This window comes from Phycomyces blakesleeanus, assembly GCF_001638985.1.
Source record: "Phycomyces blakesleeanus NRRL 1555(-) unplaced genomic scaffold PHYBLscaffold_32, whole genome shotgun sequence".
Lineage (NCBI taxonomy): Eukaryota > Fungi > Mucoromycota > Mucoromycetes > Mucorales > Phycomycetaceae > Phycomyces > Phycomyces blakesleeanus.
Window position 1 is genome coordinate 168165 of NW_017265189.1, and position 20008 is coordinate 188172.

Genomic DNA, 20008 nt, shown 5'->3' on the forward strand with positions numbered 1-20008 from the left:
TGCAGAACAAAGAACTTTTCAGACAGCAAAGGACAAAAGAGAAAAAAGAGAGATAAAGGGAGTAAAGAACAATGAAAAGTGAAGAGCTATGAAAGAAAAGAAAAAGTCTAAATTATATCCAAAGAGCACCATGTTCAGTCTCATGTGAATAGTCACCATCAGGATTACATATAACATCTATGTGCCAGAGAATAGTCAGCAGTGGTATCCAGTAAGCAGGTCGCGGTTCTTGAGATGACAAAGGCAAGGATGTGATAGCAAAATCAATTCTGTGTATCTGATCTTGGTCAGGTTGAGGCAACTGTTCAAATAGTGCCATAGGAACAAGTGGGCAATCCAACAAATGGCGGCGTGAGGTGTGATCTGATCCACAAGGACATTCCTTTGGTTTGCCTGGTAACCACCCCATTCTCCAACGAATCAAACGGCTACGTTCCACACGTGAGGCTGGCAAAAACAAGATTGGATCAACTCCAAGAACTGGGCGGCATGCTTGAATGAGAACTTGCGTATTAGACTGGAGAAAGGTTGCAAATCCAGCTTCTCTAATGCTTTCAAAATGATTTTTTACAGCACTAGGGCTTCGAAGTTTGAGTGTTGGAGGGAGATTGGACAGAAGATGGGTTTTTCCCAAGGAGACAAGTGAAGAATAGATGGTATGATGACGGTGCAAAAGAGACAGAAGGCACTGGGCTGGCAAAAAGCGTGATCTTATACAGAACTTGGCCGTAAGAGCATCAGCACGAAACTTCATACTTGGCAGATTGCAGATGTGCTTTAACACAATTGTAGAGGACGTGGCATGCCCCCCAACAATCATGCAAAGACACTTATCTTGAATGGACTCCAGCACTTTGATATCCTGTTTCAGTAGAGTGGAGATCGCCAAACCATATTCAAACTTTGGGCGGACAAAGGTCTTATACAGTCGTGAACTGAGCAGCAGAGAAAAACCAGAACGACAAGCACCAACAGAGTTTAGGGTTGCCATTGTAGCAAGTGTACCAGAACGTCTATGAGTGGCAATGGACTTGGAAGAAATACCCTTATTGGCAAAAGGAACACCCAGATAAATAAACAGGTCAGTGGCAGGGAGAACTTGACCATATAAAAGAAGAGAAACTGGCGAGCTTGCACGTGTTTTGGGATATATAACTTCACATTTGGTGGGGCTCCATCGATATCCAAGAGTAAGAGAGTGGTCTGCAGCAAGGTCTAGCATGGCCTGAACGTCTGAAAGAGAACCAAAAATAGCTACATCGTCGGCAAAGAGCAGAGAATTGATGGGTGTTGAGAAATGAATATGTCCAAAGCCATCTACACCTGAAGGAGCAAGAAGAGCATTATATGCATCCAATGAGGTAGGAGAGGGTGATGGAACATGGGTTGTAGTTTGTGAGTGAGCAACTGTGCGGAGCAATGGGGGCAGGGAGTTGATATATATTGAATACAGATGTGGACTGAGGACAGAACCTTGGAGAACCCCAGTGGCAGGTGAGAACGAGTGTGAAGAAAAGTTACCCAAAAGGACACAGATAGAGACATTGTCAAACATGTTAACCAAGAGACCCAAAAGTGCCGGTGGAGTGCAACGTTTTTGTAAAGCATGCCAGATGATTCGTCGATCCACTGTATCATAGGCAGCCTTGATATCCAGAAATGCAACAACAGGGTAGTGCTTATGACGGTGATAATAGGCTTTCATCAGATCATGGAGACAGAGAGCTTGATCCAAAGCACCACGGTGAGGACGAAAACCACCTTGAGCCACATCCAAAGGAGGAGAGTACTTGTGCAACTGGGGGGCTATACACATCTCAAAAAGCTTACGCAGTACAGAGGTCAAGGAGATTGGTCTGTAGTTTGCCGGGTCAGTTGGACTACCCTTCTTGAAGATTGGGAAGACCTGGGCTTGGCGCCACAAACTTGGAACATATGACCATTGCCAGCAAACTGTAAATAATAAAGTAAGAATGGGTGAGACATGTGTTTTTACAGGTTTTAGCATTTCAGCTCTGATATGGTCTGGTCCTGGTGCCTTGCAGTTAGGCATAAATTGCATGAATTCCTCTACAATTGGTGAGGTAAAGGGAGAGTCATCAGAGGCAAAAGGCACACTGTTACAAGTGGTCATTGGTGCTGGTGGTCGGGTTGCTGGAAGTATATGTCCACTATATACTGTTGCCAAATAGTCACACATTGTTGCTGCTGCTACGGCTGGTCCATCATCGTGCTGGAAAGTATGTTGCGGCTGTCTACGGCGTTTTAACTGCTTTATCTTTGATGTTGCTTTGCTGAAGTCACGTTCCATAGACTGACAAAAGACATGCCAAGACTGACGTTTTGCTTGCTGAACCTGAGATCGGAATTCGGCCTGTGCATGCTTGTGTTTAGTCCACCAAACAACTTTGTCAATACCTATTGCTAGGCGCCATTTTTTGTAACATTGGTTACGACGATCTGCTGCTGTTTGCAAAGCTACATTCCAGAAGGATTTCCAATGATTTGGGCGAGAGGGTCGATGTCCAATTGAGCTATTTAATGAGTCATAAATGAGTAAATTGAACTCATCAGTGATAGCATCAATGTTGGGTCTAGTGAGTGGTGGATTCTGTACAATGTCTTGCAAGGTGGAAAGGAGGGAGGTCGAGTTTTGATTGAAGGTATGAGCATAAAGAGCATGGACATCAGGTTCATTGAGGCGTGAGAGGTTCCATGTCTTGCGTAATGGTGGTGGCATATTGGTAGAGTGCTGTAGATCATAGGTAAAGGAAAGTGATAAAAGGCGATGATCTGATCCAAGAGACAAGTCAGTAGCAATATGAAGAGAAGGATTGATGAGTGGCATATTAGTTATAAAGAGGTCAATAATACTGCTGATTTCATAGTTGTTGCGGAAAGAAATATATGTTGGTATGCAAGGTGCAAGATCTGCATTTACAACTGATAGAGATCTCTCTTCTATCCAAGAACATAGTGCCAGTCCACGAGAATTTGATGCATAGTCACCAGTAACAGAGCCAAGTCTTGCATTGAAGTCACCACAAAGAATGGTATCATATGTTAAAGGAATGGAAGAGAGTACATGTAGGACATCATGAGTGGGCATATTTGGTGGAAGATATAAGCATACAATTCTGAGTGAGCCAATTTTGACAGCCAGAGCATATTTGGAGGGCATAGGTATTTGAGTGACGGCATAAGGACAGTGAGGTGATATGAGAACAGAAACACCCATAGAGCCCCTATAGGTGCCAGCTACAGGAGACCCATACAAGTGAATTTGTGACCATGATGTGGGAAGATGTGAGGGAGAGAGAAGCCATGTTTCTGTAATGAAGAGCATATGTAAGGACTGACAGTGTTGAAGGGTATCTTGAATGGCTCTGGGTTGCAGGCCATTGGCATTCCATAATCCGATATTGAGATTACTCATTCAGACATAGTGACTGATGAGCTGCGCTGACGTTTGAACAAAGACCCGCCAGTAGCATTGGTAAGAGTAGTACGTGTTGGTATTTCATCTTCACTGATCCACCCTTCCTCACAAAAGAAGTGACCAACTGGGATAGCAACGTGTGGGCGCAAGAACTGTAGGGCTTGGAGACATCTATCATGGTGAAGCATGGCAGCAGTGTTGGCAAGTTCATGAGTGGACAGAGATGCATACTTGGGATCAGCAACATTATCAGGATCAAGTGGATCAAATGCGTCCAAAATCTCAACAGAAGCAGTTGTCAGTTTGGCCTTAAATGTATCAGCATACTGGACATGAACAAGGATGCCAATGACACCTCTGGCTGGGAAGTTAATGTCCAAAAGTCGAGAAGAATCCACACCAAGAGTGCGGAGAGAGGAACGGACTTCTTTGTGCTTAAGGCGTCTTGATCTTGGAATATAAACATATTCATAACCTGAAGGACCAGAGGGAAGAGCAAACATATGAACAGAAGCTGCAATACGGCGAGCAGAGGGAACAGTAGACATTTTTGGGGCAGTTACAGGAAGAGAAACACTGGCTTTCGTAGCCCAAGTGGAGGCTTCCAGACCTGGTTCTTTGTTTTTGTCAGGAGCACCTACTGCGCCGGCTGGGTTCGAAAGTGAAATTTCTGAAAAGTTTTTTTCAGATGCACTCTGAGATCCTAATTGCTTCTGCAGATTAGCAATTGTTGTTCTAGCATGGTCTAATTCAGTAGTTAGTCTTGCATTCTCTGCTGCAAGTCGCTCCAACTGGTCGGTTCTGTTTTGCACATTCATGATTTGTGCCTGCAATGTTGTCAGGAATGAGGTAAGCTCGGTTGGCAATCCCTGCATGTTGCCGATTTGCAAATTGGCCATTGGGATTGAGAATGCAGATGGCGTGATGTTGTCTGATTGAGCTGAAATTTTTTTTGCTGACAGCTGGGATACCAAGGACAAGGACTGCACTACTTTTGGCAATGGGAGGTACGTTTTTCGTGATGGATGGATCGTTTTGCGTAAAGATGTTGATGGATGGATACACTTTATATGTGGATTCGTCAAAAATAAAATTTTGGAACCAGGCAAATAAAATGCTTAAGCGAAAGAGCAGTGCCTTCTTGGCTCAGTTGGCAGAGCGTCTGCCTAGTAAGCAGAAGGTCGCCAGTTCAATTCTGGCAGAAGGCAATTTTTTGGCGTTGTTCTAATTTTTGTCGTTTCTGATCTAGGATGTTGTTGTGTCAGAGTTGACTTTTTAGGATAAAAGATCTTGACTTTGCCAATTGGTCTTTCATATATGTTTTAGATGTTTAAGATGGTGAATATACTTGTAGAAGATATTACTGGACAACAGACATCTAAGACATATTATCGTAGCTATTCTTTTAGCCGGAAATCAATTATCATTTTGTATAGATAGTCAAGAAATATATTTAATAAAAAGCATCTTGATTCTTATCTAAAAACTATTCATAAACTTGACGATCCCCAGTGGTATTGATTCTGCGACTTAGTTACAAGTGCCATAAAAGAAATACCAGATCAAGACTTGACAGTTGTGCCCAAATTCTTATCAGCCAATCAGGAAGACGATTACACAGAATTCTCTTTTGAGAACGACGACCAAAGTGATTTCCTTTTGCTTACAAAAGAATTAGAAAGCACATGAGGTGCTCACGGAGTGTCTAATTGATTAGAATATACCTTCCATAGTTTGAAGGTTACACTGTCAGATATAGTAATTTATTTTTAACATCTGTGGATTTTATCCCTGCTGTCTACAAGGTATAAAATATTTTTTATTGCTATCAACACCCCTTTTGAGAGTCATTTTATTTTGCAACCATATCATATTTTCACTCTCTTGTTCTTTACATAACTCTTTTTTATTAATGTCATGCAACAAAATTCGATTTGTTTCAGTTAACCCTGCTCAGCCTGCAACAGAGGATAGTTAATCTCTCCCAGAAACTTCAAATAAGACCGTGTTTGACCTCATTCCCAGATGTTGTTTCTGCTGAAGCAACTGGAAATAGTGAACTGGAAGACGCCATTGACAAAGAAGACGTTTTGCATTCCAAAGACAATGAGGATGCAGAACAAGCTGCTAGTATGGAAGATATCTCTGAGGTCAGTACTAGTCAATTCTGGTCTATAGATGTGACCTGTCTTCTCTTGAAAGTTATTTTGCAAACAGACCATCATAACTTGGTTAAAGCTGCAGGTGGAAACAAGAAGAAAATTGATCATCTTTGAAATATTCTTATGAAAGCTTTCAAGGCTGAAACTGACTTTGAAAACTTGTCATTATCCTTCAAGTTGACAGTGGATAGCAACAAATGCAACACGAAGTTCAAGTTGTTGAAAACTAGTTTCAAAGTAAATTTGGACAGAGTATATGCTCAAACAGGCCATAATGCATACCTACCTCATATGTGCTGGTTCAACAAAATGCGTGAGATTATGTTGAACAATCTCACGTACAGTATTCCGTGCTTGGTTTTGACTGGAACTATGTCCCAAGGAGCAACAATCACGCGTACATCAATGACTGGAAGAATAACCAGAGAGCATGTTGAAACTTTCCAGCCTTTGGAAATTCTTGAGGAAGAACAAGTGGTAGCTGAGGAGCCAGCAACAGAGGAACCTATAGCCAAGGAGCCAGTAACTGAGGAGCCAGCAACAGAGGAACCTATAGTCAAGGAGCCAGTAACTGAGGAGCCTGCAGCTGAGGATCTAGTAGCCAACAGCTATAGTTCCCTCCCGCCTAATGTGCTCTTGCATGTAGCACCTGCACATGATCGATTGCCTGCTGGTGATTGTTATGATTCCATGTTGGAGCTTATGGGCTCAGCATATGCAGCAATGAGAGAAGATATCCGTGTATCTACACAGGAGCTTACAGAAGTATTTCTTGGTACAGCTGAAGAAAGAGAAGAAAAGAAAAGAGGAGTAGCCTTGGAGTTAGAGTTGAGAACGATAGAGATGAATTCATTTGTGAAGGAGAATGAGGAGAAATCACTGGAGCATGCAAGACGGGCAAGACTAGATGAGAAGAGAGCAGTGGAGCACAAAAGAAAGACAAGAAGAGACAACAAGTTCCTTGCTGATCACAAAAGGATTACAGACCTTCTGTCTAAGTTTGTTAATAGAAACATTGTAGACAGTAGCACCCAAAGCAATGACAATGGTGAAGCATAAAATAAAACTGTACATGTTTTCACCATTTTATATATTAGAATTTAAAAAAAGTCAAGCAGTTTTGTTGGAAGTATGAGCTTTACAAGCTGCTCATAACTTCATTTCTTTTTATTACTTCCTGATCCTTGAGTCGTCTCAAGCGAGAAGTAAGGCTAGTTCTAGTGCCAAATTCATTGACTGTAGTGATATCAGTCTCCATATCTCTACTCATTGGTTCCATTAAAAGCTCCACACTATCAACATTATTTTCTAGAAATCTGCGCATCTCGACATCCTCTTCAGCATCCACAATGATGGAATCACCATTGTCAATACATCAATTATGAAGAACACAGTAAGAAGTGATTATCAATGCCATGTTATTAGTTTTTAAGACAAAGAGGTGTTTGTACATAAATTGCCATCAAAGTACAAGTAAAAAAAAGATGTTTTCAATTTTTTGTTGAGTAGAGGACTGCACGCTGTTATATTTCTTACAGGCTGCTATTTCTTAGTTAGTAAGTAAGGTTTCTGTGCTGTTTCTTTCTGTGAAAGAAGCCATCATTTGTGGGAGAAGAGGATATGCCAAATCTATTAGATGAATATTGAGCATAAACAATGAGACATAATGATATAAAACAGATACAAAAACTGTTTAACTTTAAATTGTTTATACCTCTAATAATATAGATACCATTAAGACATGGTCTCCTTCCTTCAGCTTCTGAGATCATATCCTGATATATCTGACTAAGTTTAAAAATTCTTGCATTGTGAAAACTCTCTGAAGAGATTTGGTTAATATATAAGGATTCAAGTAGTATAGTCGGGTTATATAGATTTATTACCTGGTGCACCAATACAGATATTCAGAAACTTTTTATTGTGATCACAAATTGCCATCAGGTTCATTGACGTATGGTTTTTGCGATCAACATATCAATTTCCATCTACTCTTGGCTTTTCTATCTGTATGAGTTTTCCATCAATGGCACCAACAACGTCTTTCAAGTGGTCATGGCCATGGATATTGATACTTGTATGAGTAGCAAAACCATTGGCAATTTCTCTCTGCTTTTGAATGGTTGATGACCATACAATGACCTTATTGGCAATTTCTTTTGTCATTGTATTGATAAAACATACTGTAAACTCATTGTAGGAGCCCTGGCCAACACCAAGTGTTGCCTTAGCAATTCTATAACCAAAGTGTGTGTTACAGAATCTTCATAAAACAACATCAACCTGTTGGGCAACATTCCAAGTGCTTCTTTGTTCATCATTGAACCTTGAGTATGCAGCTATGTTTTTTAGAAGATTCACAAGGTTCTCAAAAGTTGATCACATAATCCAATAATGGGTCTTAAAGGCACACTCTTCAGTCTCTTTGTCAGTAAGGTTTGGATAATTGATTGTTCACCAACGGTATGTATCTTGGTTAGCTCATCTACGAATCACTACCTGTTCCTAAATCATAGACACACTGCCAATGTAGATCAAGAAGAAGATGTTTTGGTTGATCAATTTAATTGCTTTCAAGGTCTGTTGCAAATAGAACTCATTGATAGCTGAAATAAATTCTACTTTTTCTTGTTGAGCAGAATTATTGCTTTTGTTGCGCTTTTGTAGCAATATTTGATTGTTTATGAGCTCTTTGTCAAGTTCTTTATCAAATTCCTCGTCCTCAAACTCATCTGACTTGGATGCTTCTTTGAATATATCATCAGACTTCTTAACAATAAGGCTTATCAGTGTCATGTCCACTTCAGAGAGATCTATAGGGGAAAGTGTATTTGTTGTTGAAGACATTTTTGAGAGTAGTATACTTTATTTATTGAGAGTAAAAGCAAAAGAAGAAACTTTTAATTATTATGTATTCAAAGTTATACTTTTCAGTATAGTATTTATTATAACACCGACTTATTATTATGTATACAGTACTAAATTTGTATTTTGAAAAGTTATCAAAAAGAAATTTAAAATCTAATTGATTAGAATAATTCTAATCAATTAGACACTCCGTGAGCACCTATAGCTTAACAAAAATAGAATAAAAACCAAAACAGACATTTATAATGGTTGAGTAGGCTTAGAAAAGATATAAAAGAGAGCATTATTTCATTCAATAAAAGTTATCTATCTTTCTATCCTCTTTTTATTCTTTTATCTTTGTTTACAATTCCCAGTGAGTTTGATCAATTTTGGCTGTATTATAGCATTGGAAGAACAACCCAGATCGAAAATGATACTATCTTCCAATTCACTGTAAACGTATTGTTCTCAATCTGGGTTGGTCTTCCTTTTACTATAACAAAGTCAAAAGGTCAAACCCACTGGGAATCAAGGAGTATATGTAAAATCAAAGAGAGAATAAAAGATACTTTTTATTGATATGAATTGAATTGTCTTATATAGTTTTCTAGACTAATACTGCGCATTATCTGCAGTAGTTATTATATTATATTTAAATGAAAGAAGAGTCATTATACTGCGGTTAATGCTCAGGAAGATGTTACTGCACATAAAGAGATACTGCAGTTAATCATCTTCAGATTTTACGGATTCATCAAAATAATGTCTGAAAAACATAGCCAAATTGGTCAAGCTTTAATAACGCAGGAGTAAGCAAATAAGATAGAAGATAAAAAGATGATTTTTATTATTTGATTTGGGTTATCTTATATAGTTTTTGAAATAATTGTTCACTTTTGACTACACTCAAGTATTGTCTAGTAATATTATAAATTATTATAAACTAATTACAAATTTCTAAAATTATAAACTGATGAATAGTCATTCTAATTCCTACTTCTTTTGTAATAACAAGTTACTAGAAATTGTATCACAAAAGTTAAGCACAACAATCTATGTTGGTTGTCAAGTCTCAATCTGATATTTCTTTTCTGGCACTTATAACTAAGTCACAGAATCAATACTACTAGGGATTGATAAGTTTTTAAGAATAGTTTTTAGATAAGAATCAAGATCCTTTTTATTAAATATATTTCTTGACTATTTATACAAAATAATTGTTGTAAATGAGTATTAACTACTGCTGTAATTGAGAATAAGTCTGAAGGAAATAATATAAGGCCTCAGCTATTCCAGTCAAAGGTGTCTACCAATTACTTTATTATTTAACACACAGGTTTAGCATGCATGATAGTGATTATATTTCATATGATAATATCACCATAATATGGGATACATCAGTGGATTATTATAAGCATAATTATAACTCATAAATATATTTACTTTTGATATTAATACTTCATTGAGACTACACACATTTATATAATTAATCATACATTAATTATCCTAAGATCACGTTGCTCTGATCAAGGCTCAGATAGGATCGATTACCTGACCCCATTCATATAATTTTCCTGATCTAAAATAATATAAATAGCAGTAGTAGTTCAGTGTAGGAACCTGGTCAAACTTTGATACAAAATCTTTTCTCAATAAACAAAACCTACACAAGTTCTCACAAATCTTTGTTTCTAATCTCAAATCTTTAATTCTTCCTCTTAAAAACTTCTTCAACTTCAACCACCACAACAGTGAACATGTTTATTCTCTACCCAACCAAACTCCAAACCAAGCTATCTGTTTCCAACAAGGCAAGAGATAGAGAGAGAACAAATACTTACAGCAGCCAATGCTTACTATCAGTAAGGTTGACCTCTGGGCTAGTGATGTGATAAAGATGAAGACTGCTGTGCCAAATGAACAATTCTTGATTAAAATTTTTTTGCAAGATGATATTGGATTGGAATCATTGATACTGTTTACTATCTGGAACCAGAAACAATAGACGTTAAAGTTGAAGACTTGGACTGTATTGATACACTGGCAAAGGATGTAATTTTCTACTCTTGCCTAACTACCTCTGTTACTGGTTTGGACAAAAAACATTATGATCTTTTGTATATATCTCACTGCTTGAAGAAAGCTGTTTCTGGTGAAAGTAATGTTGGCACGTTTTATAAAGTGATTATTGCTCCCATATATCTTTTTACAGATGACACTTCTGGCAGTTGGTCAAAACAGTACAACCTGTACAAAAGCTGGTCCATGTTTCTCACAGCAATGTCTTATGCAGAACGCTCTTCTACCAAGAATATTTTCTTTCTGTCTGCTGTCTCAAAGAAGAAAGGTGTTAGTGATCTGTCTCTCTTACCAATGATTGCCAAAAATCTTATGAAACTTGAAAGTGTCATTCTCATGTACTCTGCTAAACACAAGAAATATGTTTTGGTTGTTGCTCTTTTGCTCTTTATTGAAGCTGACACTCCTTGTCACTCAGAACTCTGTGGCATACTTGGTGTTGTGGTGGTTGAAGTTGAAGAAGTTTTTAAGAGGAAGAATTGAAGATTTGAGATTAGGAACGAAGATTCATAAGAACTTGTGTAGGTTTTGTTTATTGAGAAAGGATTTTGTATCAAAGTTTGACCAGGTTCCTACACTGAACTACTACTGCTATTTATATTGTTTTGGATTGGGAAAATTATATAACTGGGGTCAGGTAATCGATCCTATCTGAGCCTTGATCAGAGCAACGTGATCTTAGGATAATTAATGTATGATTAATTATATAAATGTGTGTAGTCCCAATGAAGTATTAACATCGAAAGTAAATGTGTTTATGAGTTATAATTATGCTTATAATAATCCACTGATGTATCCCATATTATGATGATATCATCATATGAAATATAATCACTATCATGCATGCTAAATCTGTGTGTTAAATAATAAAGTAATTGGTAGACACCTTTGACTGGAATAGCTAAGGCCTTATATTATTTCCTTCAGACTTATTCTCAATTACAGCAGTAGTCAATACTCATTTACAACACTTGGTCTTGCAACTTTGCTCCCATGTTGTAAATGTTATTATATGCTTCAAAGAAATGTTCCTTTGCAAATCAAGGAATATTACCTCAAGAAGCATACACCAAGAACTCAGAAACAATATGTGATGGCTAATTCTACTGACAAACGTGATACAATCATGCCTGATGTTTTAGAAACTAATAAGTTTGTGACCGCAAGGGCACTTAGTTTTATTAACCATTCTACAGGATGCTTGCTTGAATTGAAAGCATTTGACCCAGAAAAGGTCACACTGATTGAGATTTTTCATGCGATTCTGCTTGGTATTGCAAAATACTTAAGCAGTGAATTAGTAAAGAAAATTCTCAAGATGAACCCTGAAAAACTGAAGAGATTGGCCAATAGTCTGAAGGAACATGTTATCTCAACTGGACTTTCTCACAAGTTTATCCGACTCTTAAAACACTCTGAAGCTTTTCTTGGCCTAGACTTTAAGATGCTACTGCAGATTTTTGCTGTTGCTCTACTTAGAGACTTTTCTGATGATCAGATAATTGGAACAATTTTGCCTTGCTTTGTTGAACTTGGTCATCTATTTTCATTAGTATTTGTTAGACAGATTGAATCCAGATTTGAAGAGTATCTTGCCTAGGTTGACAGTGCTGTGAACACATTGACTGCCAAGCTTCATGCCTTTGATGAGGCAAATGTGGACAGCCCAAAGCACACATCTTTATGTAACAAGCCAAAAGCCCACAAAATGACCCATTTGACGGAAGATATTAGACGATTTGGACCTGCCCTCAACTTTGAAATGGAAAAAGACAATCAGTTTAACAAACATATTTGCGAGCATCTGATTTACACCAATTGACTAAACACCTCAAGAGATGTCTGCCTCAAGTTTGCGAAGCAGACAATCATGTAACACATTTTTGATAATGGCTCCTGGATTAACTATAATGGACAGTGCGAGTACCCTGGAAGTAAAATTGCAGAATGTATAAAATGCAATGATGATACAGCTTTCCAGCACTTATTCCTTGGTGGATCACGCAATTTTGCAGACAACAATGACACCAACAACGTTCAACTTTAAAGGACAATTCCTTTGCTGCTTTTGTTATCAAGAACAGTATTTGAATGACTCCCAGCATTGGACTGATCTCTGGTTCAATAGTTACTTTTCTTTGGCTCACTGCTCACACAAGTGAGGAGATAAAAAATAATTACCTTAAAGTAGAAATGACGAGATTGTATATCTCTCAATTCTCTCAAGCCTCTGTGTAAGATTAATTTAATGAAAGTTAATGATACTACTTACATGATTAACTTGAGTAAATTTGGTTTATATTAGTTTTATTTGCAATATGAATTAGCATAGATTTTTCAATTATTATTTCTTAGTATAATTTTGTATAGTTAATGAAATTTTTAGATTTTTTTTCTAAAAATCACAGTTTTTTTTTCAAATTTTTGCTAAGTCATTTCTTTGTTACTCCAAACAACTCCCAAATTTTTTTAATAAACATTTTGTCTTACTTCAACTCATTTTCCGCTTCATTGAACTTTATTTTTTTTATTTGGATGTTGTTTTTTTTCAATTCACAATATTATACAAAAAAGTTTTCTATGCCAATCATATTGCTTAAGTATAATAAGTAACCCTATTTGGTTTCTAATATCTGTGGTGGTAAAATTTTTAGAGCATCTGTAGGAGTAGCATTTTAATTAGCACTAAATTGAGTGCTCATAAGTCATATTTGAGATTAAAAGAAGTAAAAAAATTGAAGATAAAATATCAGTTAAATAATAAAAAGAAACATCTATATTTTCTAGTAGATAGTAAAGTATTAGCCAAAATTGAGGCTTATCTACCAGAAAATAAGACAAAAAAATAAAACTACCAGAAAATAGAAAACGCAAAAATTTACTAAGTCATTTTGAAAGTTGTTTCAATTTACAAAACATTTCTTTAAGAAAAAAACTAGATATAATTTTATATTTGTATATGAGATCTGCGAAGATAAACTTCATATTTGTTTTTTATAGACTGAAATACTTGTAGAGAGCATTGATATACATCAAACAAAGTCTGACAGTCATCTTCAGTCATATATTGTTGCATAGTCAGTAGATTTTGGCTTGCATACCAAAGCATTTGATTGATGTCAATACATTGCTGTATAAAAGCAGATGTATGACTGATAGTTGATGTGATTGTGACTGTTTCAGAGGTAGAGACTGGCTGTATTATATTTGTACTTGTAACAGAAGGTAGAGAGAAGTAGAAAGATTAGTTTATATGCATTTTAAGCAAATACATATGCTTTCAAGGTTTATATCTTTGCTGATAATCGAAGCAGATGCAGGAAATAATCAAGTTTGGCTCTGCAATCTGAACAAAATATGCTGTATTTTCATTTACAAATAGTCAAACTTGCCAATTTATATCTTCTGCAGTACCAGGAGTAACAATCATCATTTCTCTGTCATCATCATCGACTTTTTCAGCTTTCATCTCATGTATTCTTTGTTGTCTAGTAAAAGAAGGGGAAGCTTACAGACAGCCTGGCGGGACAGCCTGAAAGTGTATTACGTCACCTAGTCACGTGTTTAGGCAAATGCTATATTGACGGGACAGCCTGGACAGCCTGGAAATATGTTACTAAACTTACTTCACGTATTTAGGCAAATGTTCATTTTTTTGAGGCAGTCAGATTTTTGATATATGTTTAATGATTCAAAAAATAAAATAAAAAACATTGAAAATAAAGATAAATAAATAAATAAATAATAATATGAATAATAATAATAAAACTTGATAAGAGATAAAGAGATAAATATAAAAACAAGGAAATAGAATAAAAAAGAAAAAGAAAATAAAAAGATCTACAAAATAAGATAAATATTAATATTATTGAATGGAATTCCGTTATGAAATCCATATCTTGGTAGTTAATACAGAATGGAAAAGTCCTCTAGGTTATGTTTTTTTACTATGGTTTTGTGAAATGGGGTTATCTGCGGCCAATTGAAGTTTCTGGTTGGTTTACGTTTTGCGAGGAGAAAGTGGTTGATGTCTAAAATAAGTATAATAGGTTCGAATCTGTCTGGTGTGGTAGTGAATGGTACAAATAGACAGTTGCCAGTTTCTCTTGGAGTATTCCAATATATGGCTACGGTTCTGTTATATGCATTTGCTACGAGTTGTGGATAGTCAATTGTACCAAACCAATGCTGTTGAGGGAGGGGCGAGTGTTTGTCTTGTAGACTGATGATTAATGAGTTTGTGGATGCAGGCATATGGCCATGCTCCATTCTTCCTCGGTAATGAGTATGTTGATATTTTAAATAGTTTTCTAACATTTTGTCTTTGATTTCAGGCCATCACTCCTGGTTCTGATATACTTCCATTACTATTGCTCTATAGCCACAATTGCCATCTGCTTCCGGAGAGAATATCTGAGATATTTGGTGTGGGGCGATTATAAGATTAGTCAGAAGTGTATGGTCACATGGTGAACCTAGGTTAATAATTTTTTTAAATGCTTTTTGTTGTTTTTCTAAAGATAATTCATGTCTAGAAAATCGAAAAAAGTCGAATGAGTTAAATCTGAACAATATGTTATAATAAAGACTTACTTTTTTTGTTTTTTTTCAGTTTTTCTTTTTTTTTATTGTTTCTTCTTTTTCTGCTTCAAGACAGTGCTCTAGGGCAATCATTTTTCTTTTTGTATTTTTAGGTCTGCCTTTGATGGCTTCCACTACTGTTGGATCATTAAGGTTCTCAAGTTTCTGCTTGGAGTCTAGTTCTATTATTTTGTCAATGTATTCTTCGAAATATATTTGCTGTTGTTTGTTTTGGGCGTTGATAAGTATTTGAGTAATCCGTTCAAGCTTATATGCAAGTTGGGATGTTATTGTGGTGATTTTAGTGGTGTTTTTAGGTACAGATAGTGCATTGTGAAGAATTGAGTGGTCTGTACATAATTATATATAAAAAAAGAAAATAGTTTAATAACATATATGTATATATATATACATTACCTTCTCCTTCTAAGTAGTTTATTCTCCATTGTCTGGGAATGCAAGAAATTGGGATTTTTTTATACTGCGCAAGTTGATGGTAGCAGGGCAAGAGATAGTTGTAGTTAATGAGGCATTCGCACTCTTTTGTGAGTTTTTCAGGTATAATTGATTTGGCAAGTTCAAGTTTGATGTGGTCCATTGCAAAACGACAAACTTTGTGGCGAATATCATTCAGCCTGGAAGAATTGATTTTATCAAACACAACAGTATTGCTCTCTCCGAGACACTCCATTGTCAATCTGCACTTTCGATCATCAATCTGTAAAATTTACAAAAACATTTCAATTAGTTATTGTTATTATAAAGTTTAATCAATTGATATTTAAGATAACAAAGCATAGACGTACCAACGCTTCATACCACTTGACAACTTTCATGGTAACTGTCTTCAGTTTACCGGAAGAAGTTCCAAGGGCATGCTTCAGAGAAGCATATGAACTTTCTGCATGGTTGGAAGTGCGATTTCCAAAGTGAGAATGCTTAAAAACATAGGTGTTTACCCAGTTCTCTTTGTCATGCATTTTTCTGATAACGTATATAAAAAATAATGTTATTATTTATTGTTAACAAACTGTTTCCAGCAAATATAACAGCACTTTGCATATATCTCAAGGAAAGCTTTGGCACTTTTTCCTTGATCTTTACAATTGTCTTTTGCAAACCTGAGATATGCATCAATCTCTTTTTTCTCTTCTTTGGAAGTGGTGCACTTCAACGCAATTTGGTCAAGATGTCCAGCTAACTCATCCAAGAAGCCTCTCTTGTCCACATTTTCGTCTTCCTTCATCATTGGCAATAGCTGCTTCTTAAAATTATCCTTAATGTGCTTATAGCACAGCAGCTGTTTATGTGGTGATCCAGACACTCGGATGTTGGATTTATCACATATAAGAACATATTCATATTGGGATAGCGTAGTAGCTATCATCTTGTCAGTATAAAATTTATATAAATGATTAAGTAATCAACCCAATAATTATTACAGTTAGTACTGTAGATAATATCTTAAAGATTGTTAAGATAATTATATCATACTGCCGGGTAAACTGTGTCAGATCGATATGGAGCTAATTTAGTAGGAAGTTCTAAAGCTCTAGTATAAAAGAGAAAAGAATAGCTAAGAGCTAAAGAAGTACGATTTATGACTTGATGTCATAATTGTAACACCAACACTAGTTAAGCAGTAAATACACTCTAATAACCAAATATAGTAAAGGAAGAAAGCCTTAAGAAACTAAGACGTAATGACAAGAGCAGATTGTGTTTTCTTATAAAAAATGATACTTTTTATTTATGAATAAAGACAACTTATATACAGTCTCAAAGTATTTCTATACGTCTCTATTATCAAATATTTTATTTTTCTATTGTTTCGTACCTGAAATACCACAGTTTACACTCAGGGAAAGCATTTGTAATTGCATTCCTTAATGCTTTCTCATTGTCAGTGATAAACACACTTGGAAGTAGAGGTGTTGTGGTGATTTTGTTGCTGCTGCTGCTATCATTAACATCTGGCCAGACAGAATCGCGCAGACAGCAAAGTACCCATAGATAGTTGTCTATCGTTTCGTGATCCACCCAAGCTCCAGCAATTGGGAAAGTCTTCAAAGTCGTATGGGGGGTTCCACTTACATTGCTGGTACCAACAATGTTGACATATGTCATTCAGTGACTATTCATCTTGTATGTAGCATCTATTACAATGGTTTCTGACATTCTTCTTGCTTCGTCAATGGCATCCTTATGGATGAAAAACACCATGTTGATTTTGTTTTTCTTATCATCACCAACATTGTACCAGACATAAAAGTCCAATTCTTGCAATGCAGTAATGAAACTAAACATTTCTCTTCCTTCTTCTGACTTTCCGAATTGTTGTTTGATATTTTCGATATCTTGACAGATAACATTGGTGTACCCACTTCTCTTCAAGTTATTGAAGATGGTGGATACATCATTGTTTTCCTCAAGGTGTCGGACAACAAGAGCCATGGCTTCAGGTTCAAGCTTTTGATGCATGGCATATGCTCTGTGGTCTTCCACAATCTGATGATTGTGTTTTGCCTCGCGGGAGTGGACTACAATCTTTCCATCTTTCTTTTTTGAGGCATACACAAAGCAAGAACAGCCACTCTTTTGGGTATCCTTTACGCATTGTCTTTCCTACTCAAGAATAGGGGTTTCTTGGTTGACAGAGACTTCTGAAACAATTTTTTTGGTCTTTCTAGTATCTCTATATTCCCTGTAGTGCTTACAGATCATTCTTATATGGGTGCTTGAGGAAGAATAAGTAGTGAATGCAATATTATGCTTAGTACCATATGCTTTGGTGGCTTTACAAACAGCTACAGTTGAAGAGAGTTCTCTTCCAACAAGAAATATTGAGTTGAACTTGGTCAGGGCAGCATTGTATTTCTTTGAAGAAGTCTCACTAACAATGACATGGTCATTGGTGTTGTTGATGCTGCTCATCTTAGAATGTCAAAAAAATTATACGCTGATGTTGTAGTAAAAAAGGGCAGTGATTTTATTGGCAAACTAAAGAACACTTCATATAGTTCCCCCTCCCCCCCTCTACTCAAAAAAATGAAAATTTGCCTAAATACATGAAGTAAGTTTAGTAGTATATTTCTAGGCTGCCCAGGCTGTCCAGGCTGTTCCACCAATATGACATTTGCCCAAACACATGACTAGGTGACGTAATATACTTTCAGGCTGTCCTTTCAGGCTGTCCCGCCAGGCTGTCTGTAAGCTTCCTCTAAAAGAACTCATTGGACCATTGTTTGACATGCCGTGTTCATATTCTTGGATAAGATAATACTCAACATCATGTACTAAAACAAAAACAAGCTTATCAACTCTCTTGTTTCTATTTCTTTTCATGAAAGCTATTTTTAATTGATTGTGCCAGAACTCAATATAGTTATTTGTGAATATATGGGAGAATTGTCGTTCATAGTATGCTCTACTTCAGACCTTAAACTTTGTTTCTGTGCACCAGTTTCTCTCAAAGTAACCCAAGAAGCTTTCTTGGTTGTCAAAGTCTTCTATAAACTGTACAATTTTATGATGAAACTCATTTATGTCTTCTTTATAAATGATCTCTTGTAAAGACTTCATCATCACACCATGTAAAATACGTGCCTCTATTGATAAGGATTCAGGAATCTTCACACTGTCAGATAACTTTTGGTTCCATGCTTAAGTAACATGAAAGATGTAAAATTGAATGAGTGTTGCAGAAAAAGTTGTCTGAATGGTGTGAACTTCTGCTGCACAACAATCAATAGTAGAGAGCTGTTTAAAGTTGCTTTATATCTACGCCCAAAAAAGGCACTTAAGTTGGAATATTTTTTTAAAATTTTTTCTCTGATATATCATACATGTACCATCATGTTGCGTTAACAATATAGCTTGTGAAAATATTATGCATGAGCTTCATTCTTTAACAACTTCTTTATACTCAAATTGATCATCTAAATTCAAAATAAAATAACCGATCATTCCAAATATAACATTAGCAATCACGCCCAAGTTTATCAACAAAGGCAACAAAGGCAACAAAGGCAACAACAACAACAACAACAACATCAAGAACAGCAACAGCAGCAAGAGCAACAGCAGAATGAAGAAGAAACCATATCTCAAGAGATTAGAAGAGCCAGGAGAGCTAGATATAGCAAACTAAACCTAAATCTCTTGAGTGACAGTACTTGTATATATCTATTTTGTTTCACTTTAGATGAAATTGAGAGAATAACAACAGCACTCGGATTGGATCATGTGTACCGTTTTTCAAGTATACAAGTCTGTAAGAACCTTGGCTTTGCAATGTTGCTCAATTGGTACAGCTTTCCAAGATGCTTAGGTGACGTGTCTATACTTTTTGGAATGAGTGAAAGCAATGTACACTGGAAAAATAGGGTAATTTCATCTGGATCAAATGTACCAAAAATGTAGATGATTGAGCCAATATCATCACAATTTTTGTGATATATCATTTTGAGCAATGGTACAATATCATCTATAGTGCTGATGCGTATCATCATAACAACGGATACACAAAAACCCAATGTAGAATGATTGTCAATCCGCAAACTATGGAAACTGAATAAATATTATAGTTACGCTTTACTCCTATTGAGTCTACCTCTTTATGTGTTATATTTTGAGGTCTATAAAGAGCTAGCGTCCCATATTATTATTTTTACCGGGTTTTTTTATTGGCTGCAGAAATGCTTTAAAAACTATCAAAGAGATGATTGTAGGTTTTTTACAATATAAAAAAATGATGATAGTTGGTTTTTTATACATGCTCAAAGTGATTAAACTAGATTTTTTATATACACAAAAGCAATGAAACTAGGTTTTTTTACAATGGAAAAGAGAAACAAAGCATGGGTAGATTTTTATAAACAAGCCTCTTCGGTTTGTT

At 36.2% G+C, this 20008-nt stretch overlaps 8 protein-coding genes and 1 non-coding gene across 9 annotated transcripts; 4 read left to right on the forward strand and 5 right to left on the reverse strand.

Moving 5' to 3' along the window:
- Positions 1 to 112: 112 nt before the first annotated feature.
- On the reverse strand, positions 113 to 4338 carry PHYBLDRAFT_174674 (hypothetical protein; the record flags this gene model as incomplete). Its single annotated transcript, XM_018437308.1, has 4 exons — positions 113 to 1030; positions 1927 to 1953; positions 1997 to 3258; positions 3468 to 4338. 4 exons carry the CDS (start codon positions 4336 to 4338, stop codon positions 113 to 115), a joined length of 3078 nt encoding a protein of 1025 aa, XP_018285004.1.
- Positions 4339 to 4460: 122 nt separating this feature from the next.
- Positions 4461 to 6660, forward strand: PHYBLDRAFT_151904 (hypothetical protein; the record flags this gene model as incomplete). The annotated part of the gene is made up of 6 exons (XM_018432780.1): positions 4461 to 4619; positions 4766 to 4832; positions 4974 to 5087; positions 5180 to 5244; positions 5383 to 5683; positions 5732 to 6660. 6 exons carry the CDS (start codon positions 4461 to 4463, stop codon positions 6658 to 6660), a joined length of 1635 nt encoding a protein of 544 aa, XP_018285005.1.
- PHYBLDRAFT_t261 lies at positions 4575 to 4647 on the forward strand. Its single transcript has one exon. It is a non-coding gene; the product is annotated as a tRNA-Thr (tRNA).
- A 918-nt stretch (positions 6661 to 7578) lies between the features above and the next one.
- PHYBLDRAFT_70323 (hypothetical protein) lies at positions 7579 to 8448 on the reverse strand (the record flags this gene model as incomplete). The annotated part of the gene is made up of 3 exons (XM_018442256.1): positions 7579 to 7837; positions 7963 to 8086; positions 8124 to 8448. The coding sequence occupies 3 exons, from the start codon at positions 8446 to 8448 to the stop codon at positions 7579 to 7581; spliced, it is 708 nt and encodes a 235-aa protein (XP_018285006.1).
- Positions 8449 to 10300: 1852 nt separating this feature from the next.
- Positions 10301 to 11013, forward strand: PHYBLDRAFT_151907 (hypothetical protein; the record flags this gene model as incomplete). Its single annotated transcript, XM_018432781.1, has 2 exons — positions 10301 to 10334; positions 10448 to 11013. The coding sequence occupies 2 exons, from the start codon at positions 10301 to 10303 to the stop codon at positions 11011 to 11013; spliced, it is 600 nt and encodes a 199-aa protein (XP_018285007.1).
- A 529-nt stretch (positions 11014 to 11542) lies between these two features.
- Positions 11543 to 12352, forward strand: PHYBLDRAFT_151908 (hypothetical protein; the record flags this gene model as incomplete). The annotated part of the gene is made up of 2 exons (XM_018432782.1): positions 11543 to 12055; positions 12131 to 12352. 2 exons carry the CDS (start codon positions 11543 to 11545, stop codon positions 12350 to 12352), a joined length of 735 nt encoding a protein of 244 aa, XP_018285008.1.
- A 2146-nt stretch (positions 12353 to 14498) lies between these two features.
- On the reverse strand, positions 14499 to 14799 carry PHYBLDRAFT_151909 (hypothetical protein; the record flags this gene model as incomplete). The annotated part of the gene is made up of 2 exons (XM_018432783.1): positions 14499 to 14561; positions 14614 to 14799. 2 exons carry the CDS (start codon positions 14797 to 14799, stop codon positions 14499 to 14501), a joined length of 249 nt encoding a protein of 82 aa, XP_018285009.1.
- A 339-nt stretch (positions 14800 to 15138) lies between these two features.
- On the reverse strand, positions 15139 to 16091 carry PHYBLDRAFT_174678 (hypothetical protein; the record flags this gene model as incomplete). The annotated part of the gene is made up of 3 exons (XM_018437309.1): positions 15139 to 15461; positions 15529 to 15829; positions 15918 to 16091. The coding sequence occupies 3 exons, from the start codon at positions 16089 to 16091 to the stop codon at positions 15139 to 15141; spliced, it is 798 nt and encodes a 265-aa protein (XP_018285010.1).
- Positions 16092 to 18204: 2113 nt separating this feature from the next.
- Positions 18205 to 19622, reverse strand: PHYBLDRAFT_174679 (hypothetical protein; the record flags this gene model as incomplete). Its single annotated transcript, XM_018437310.1, has 3 exons — positions 18205 to 18461; positions 18591 to 18773; positions 19379 to 19622. 3 exons carry the CDS (start codon positions 19620 to 19622, stop codon positions 18205 to 18207), a joined length of 684 nt encoding a protein of 227 aa, XP_018285011.1.
- Between the last annotated feature and the right edge of the window lie 386 nt (positions 19623 to 20008).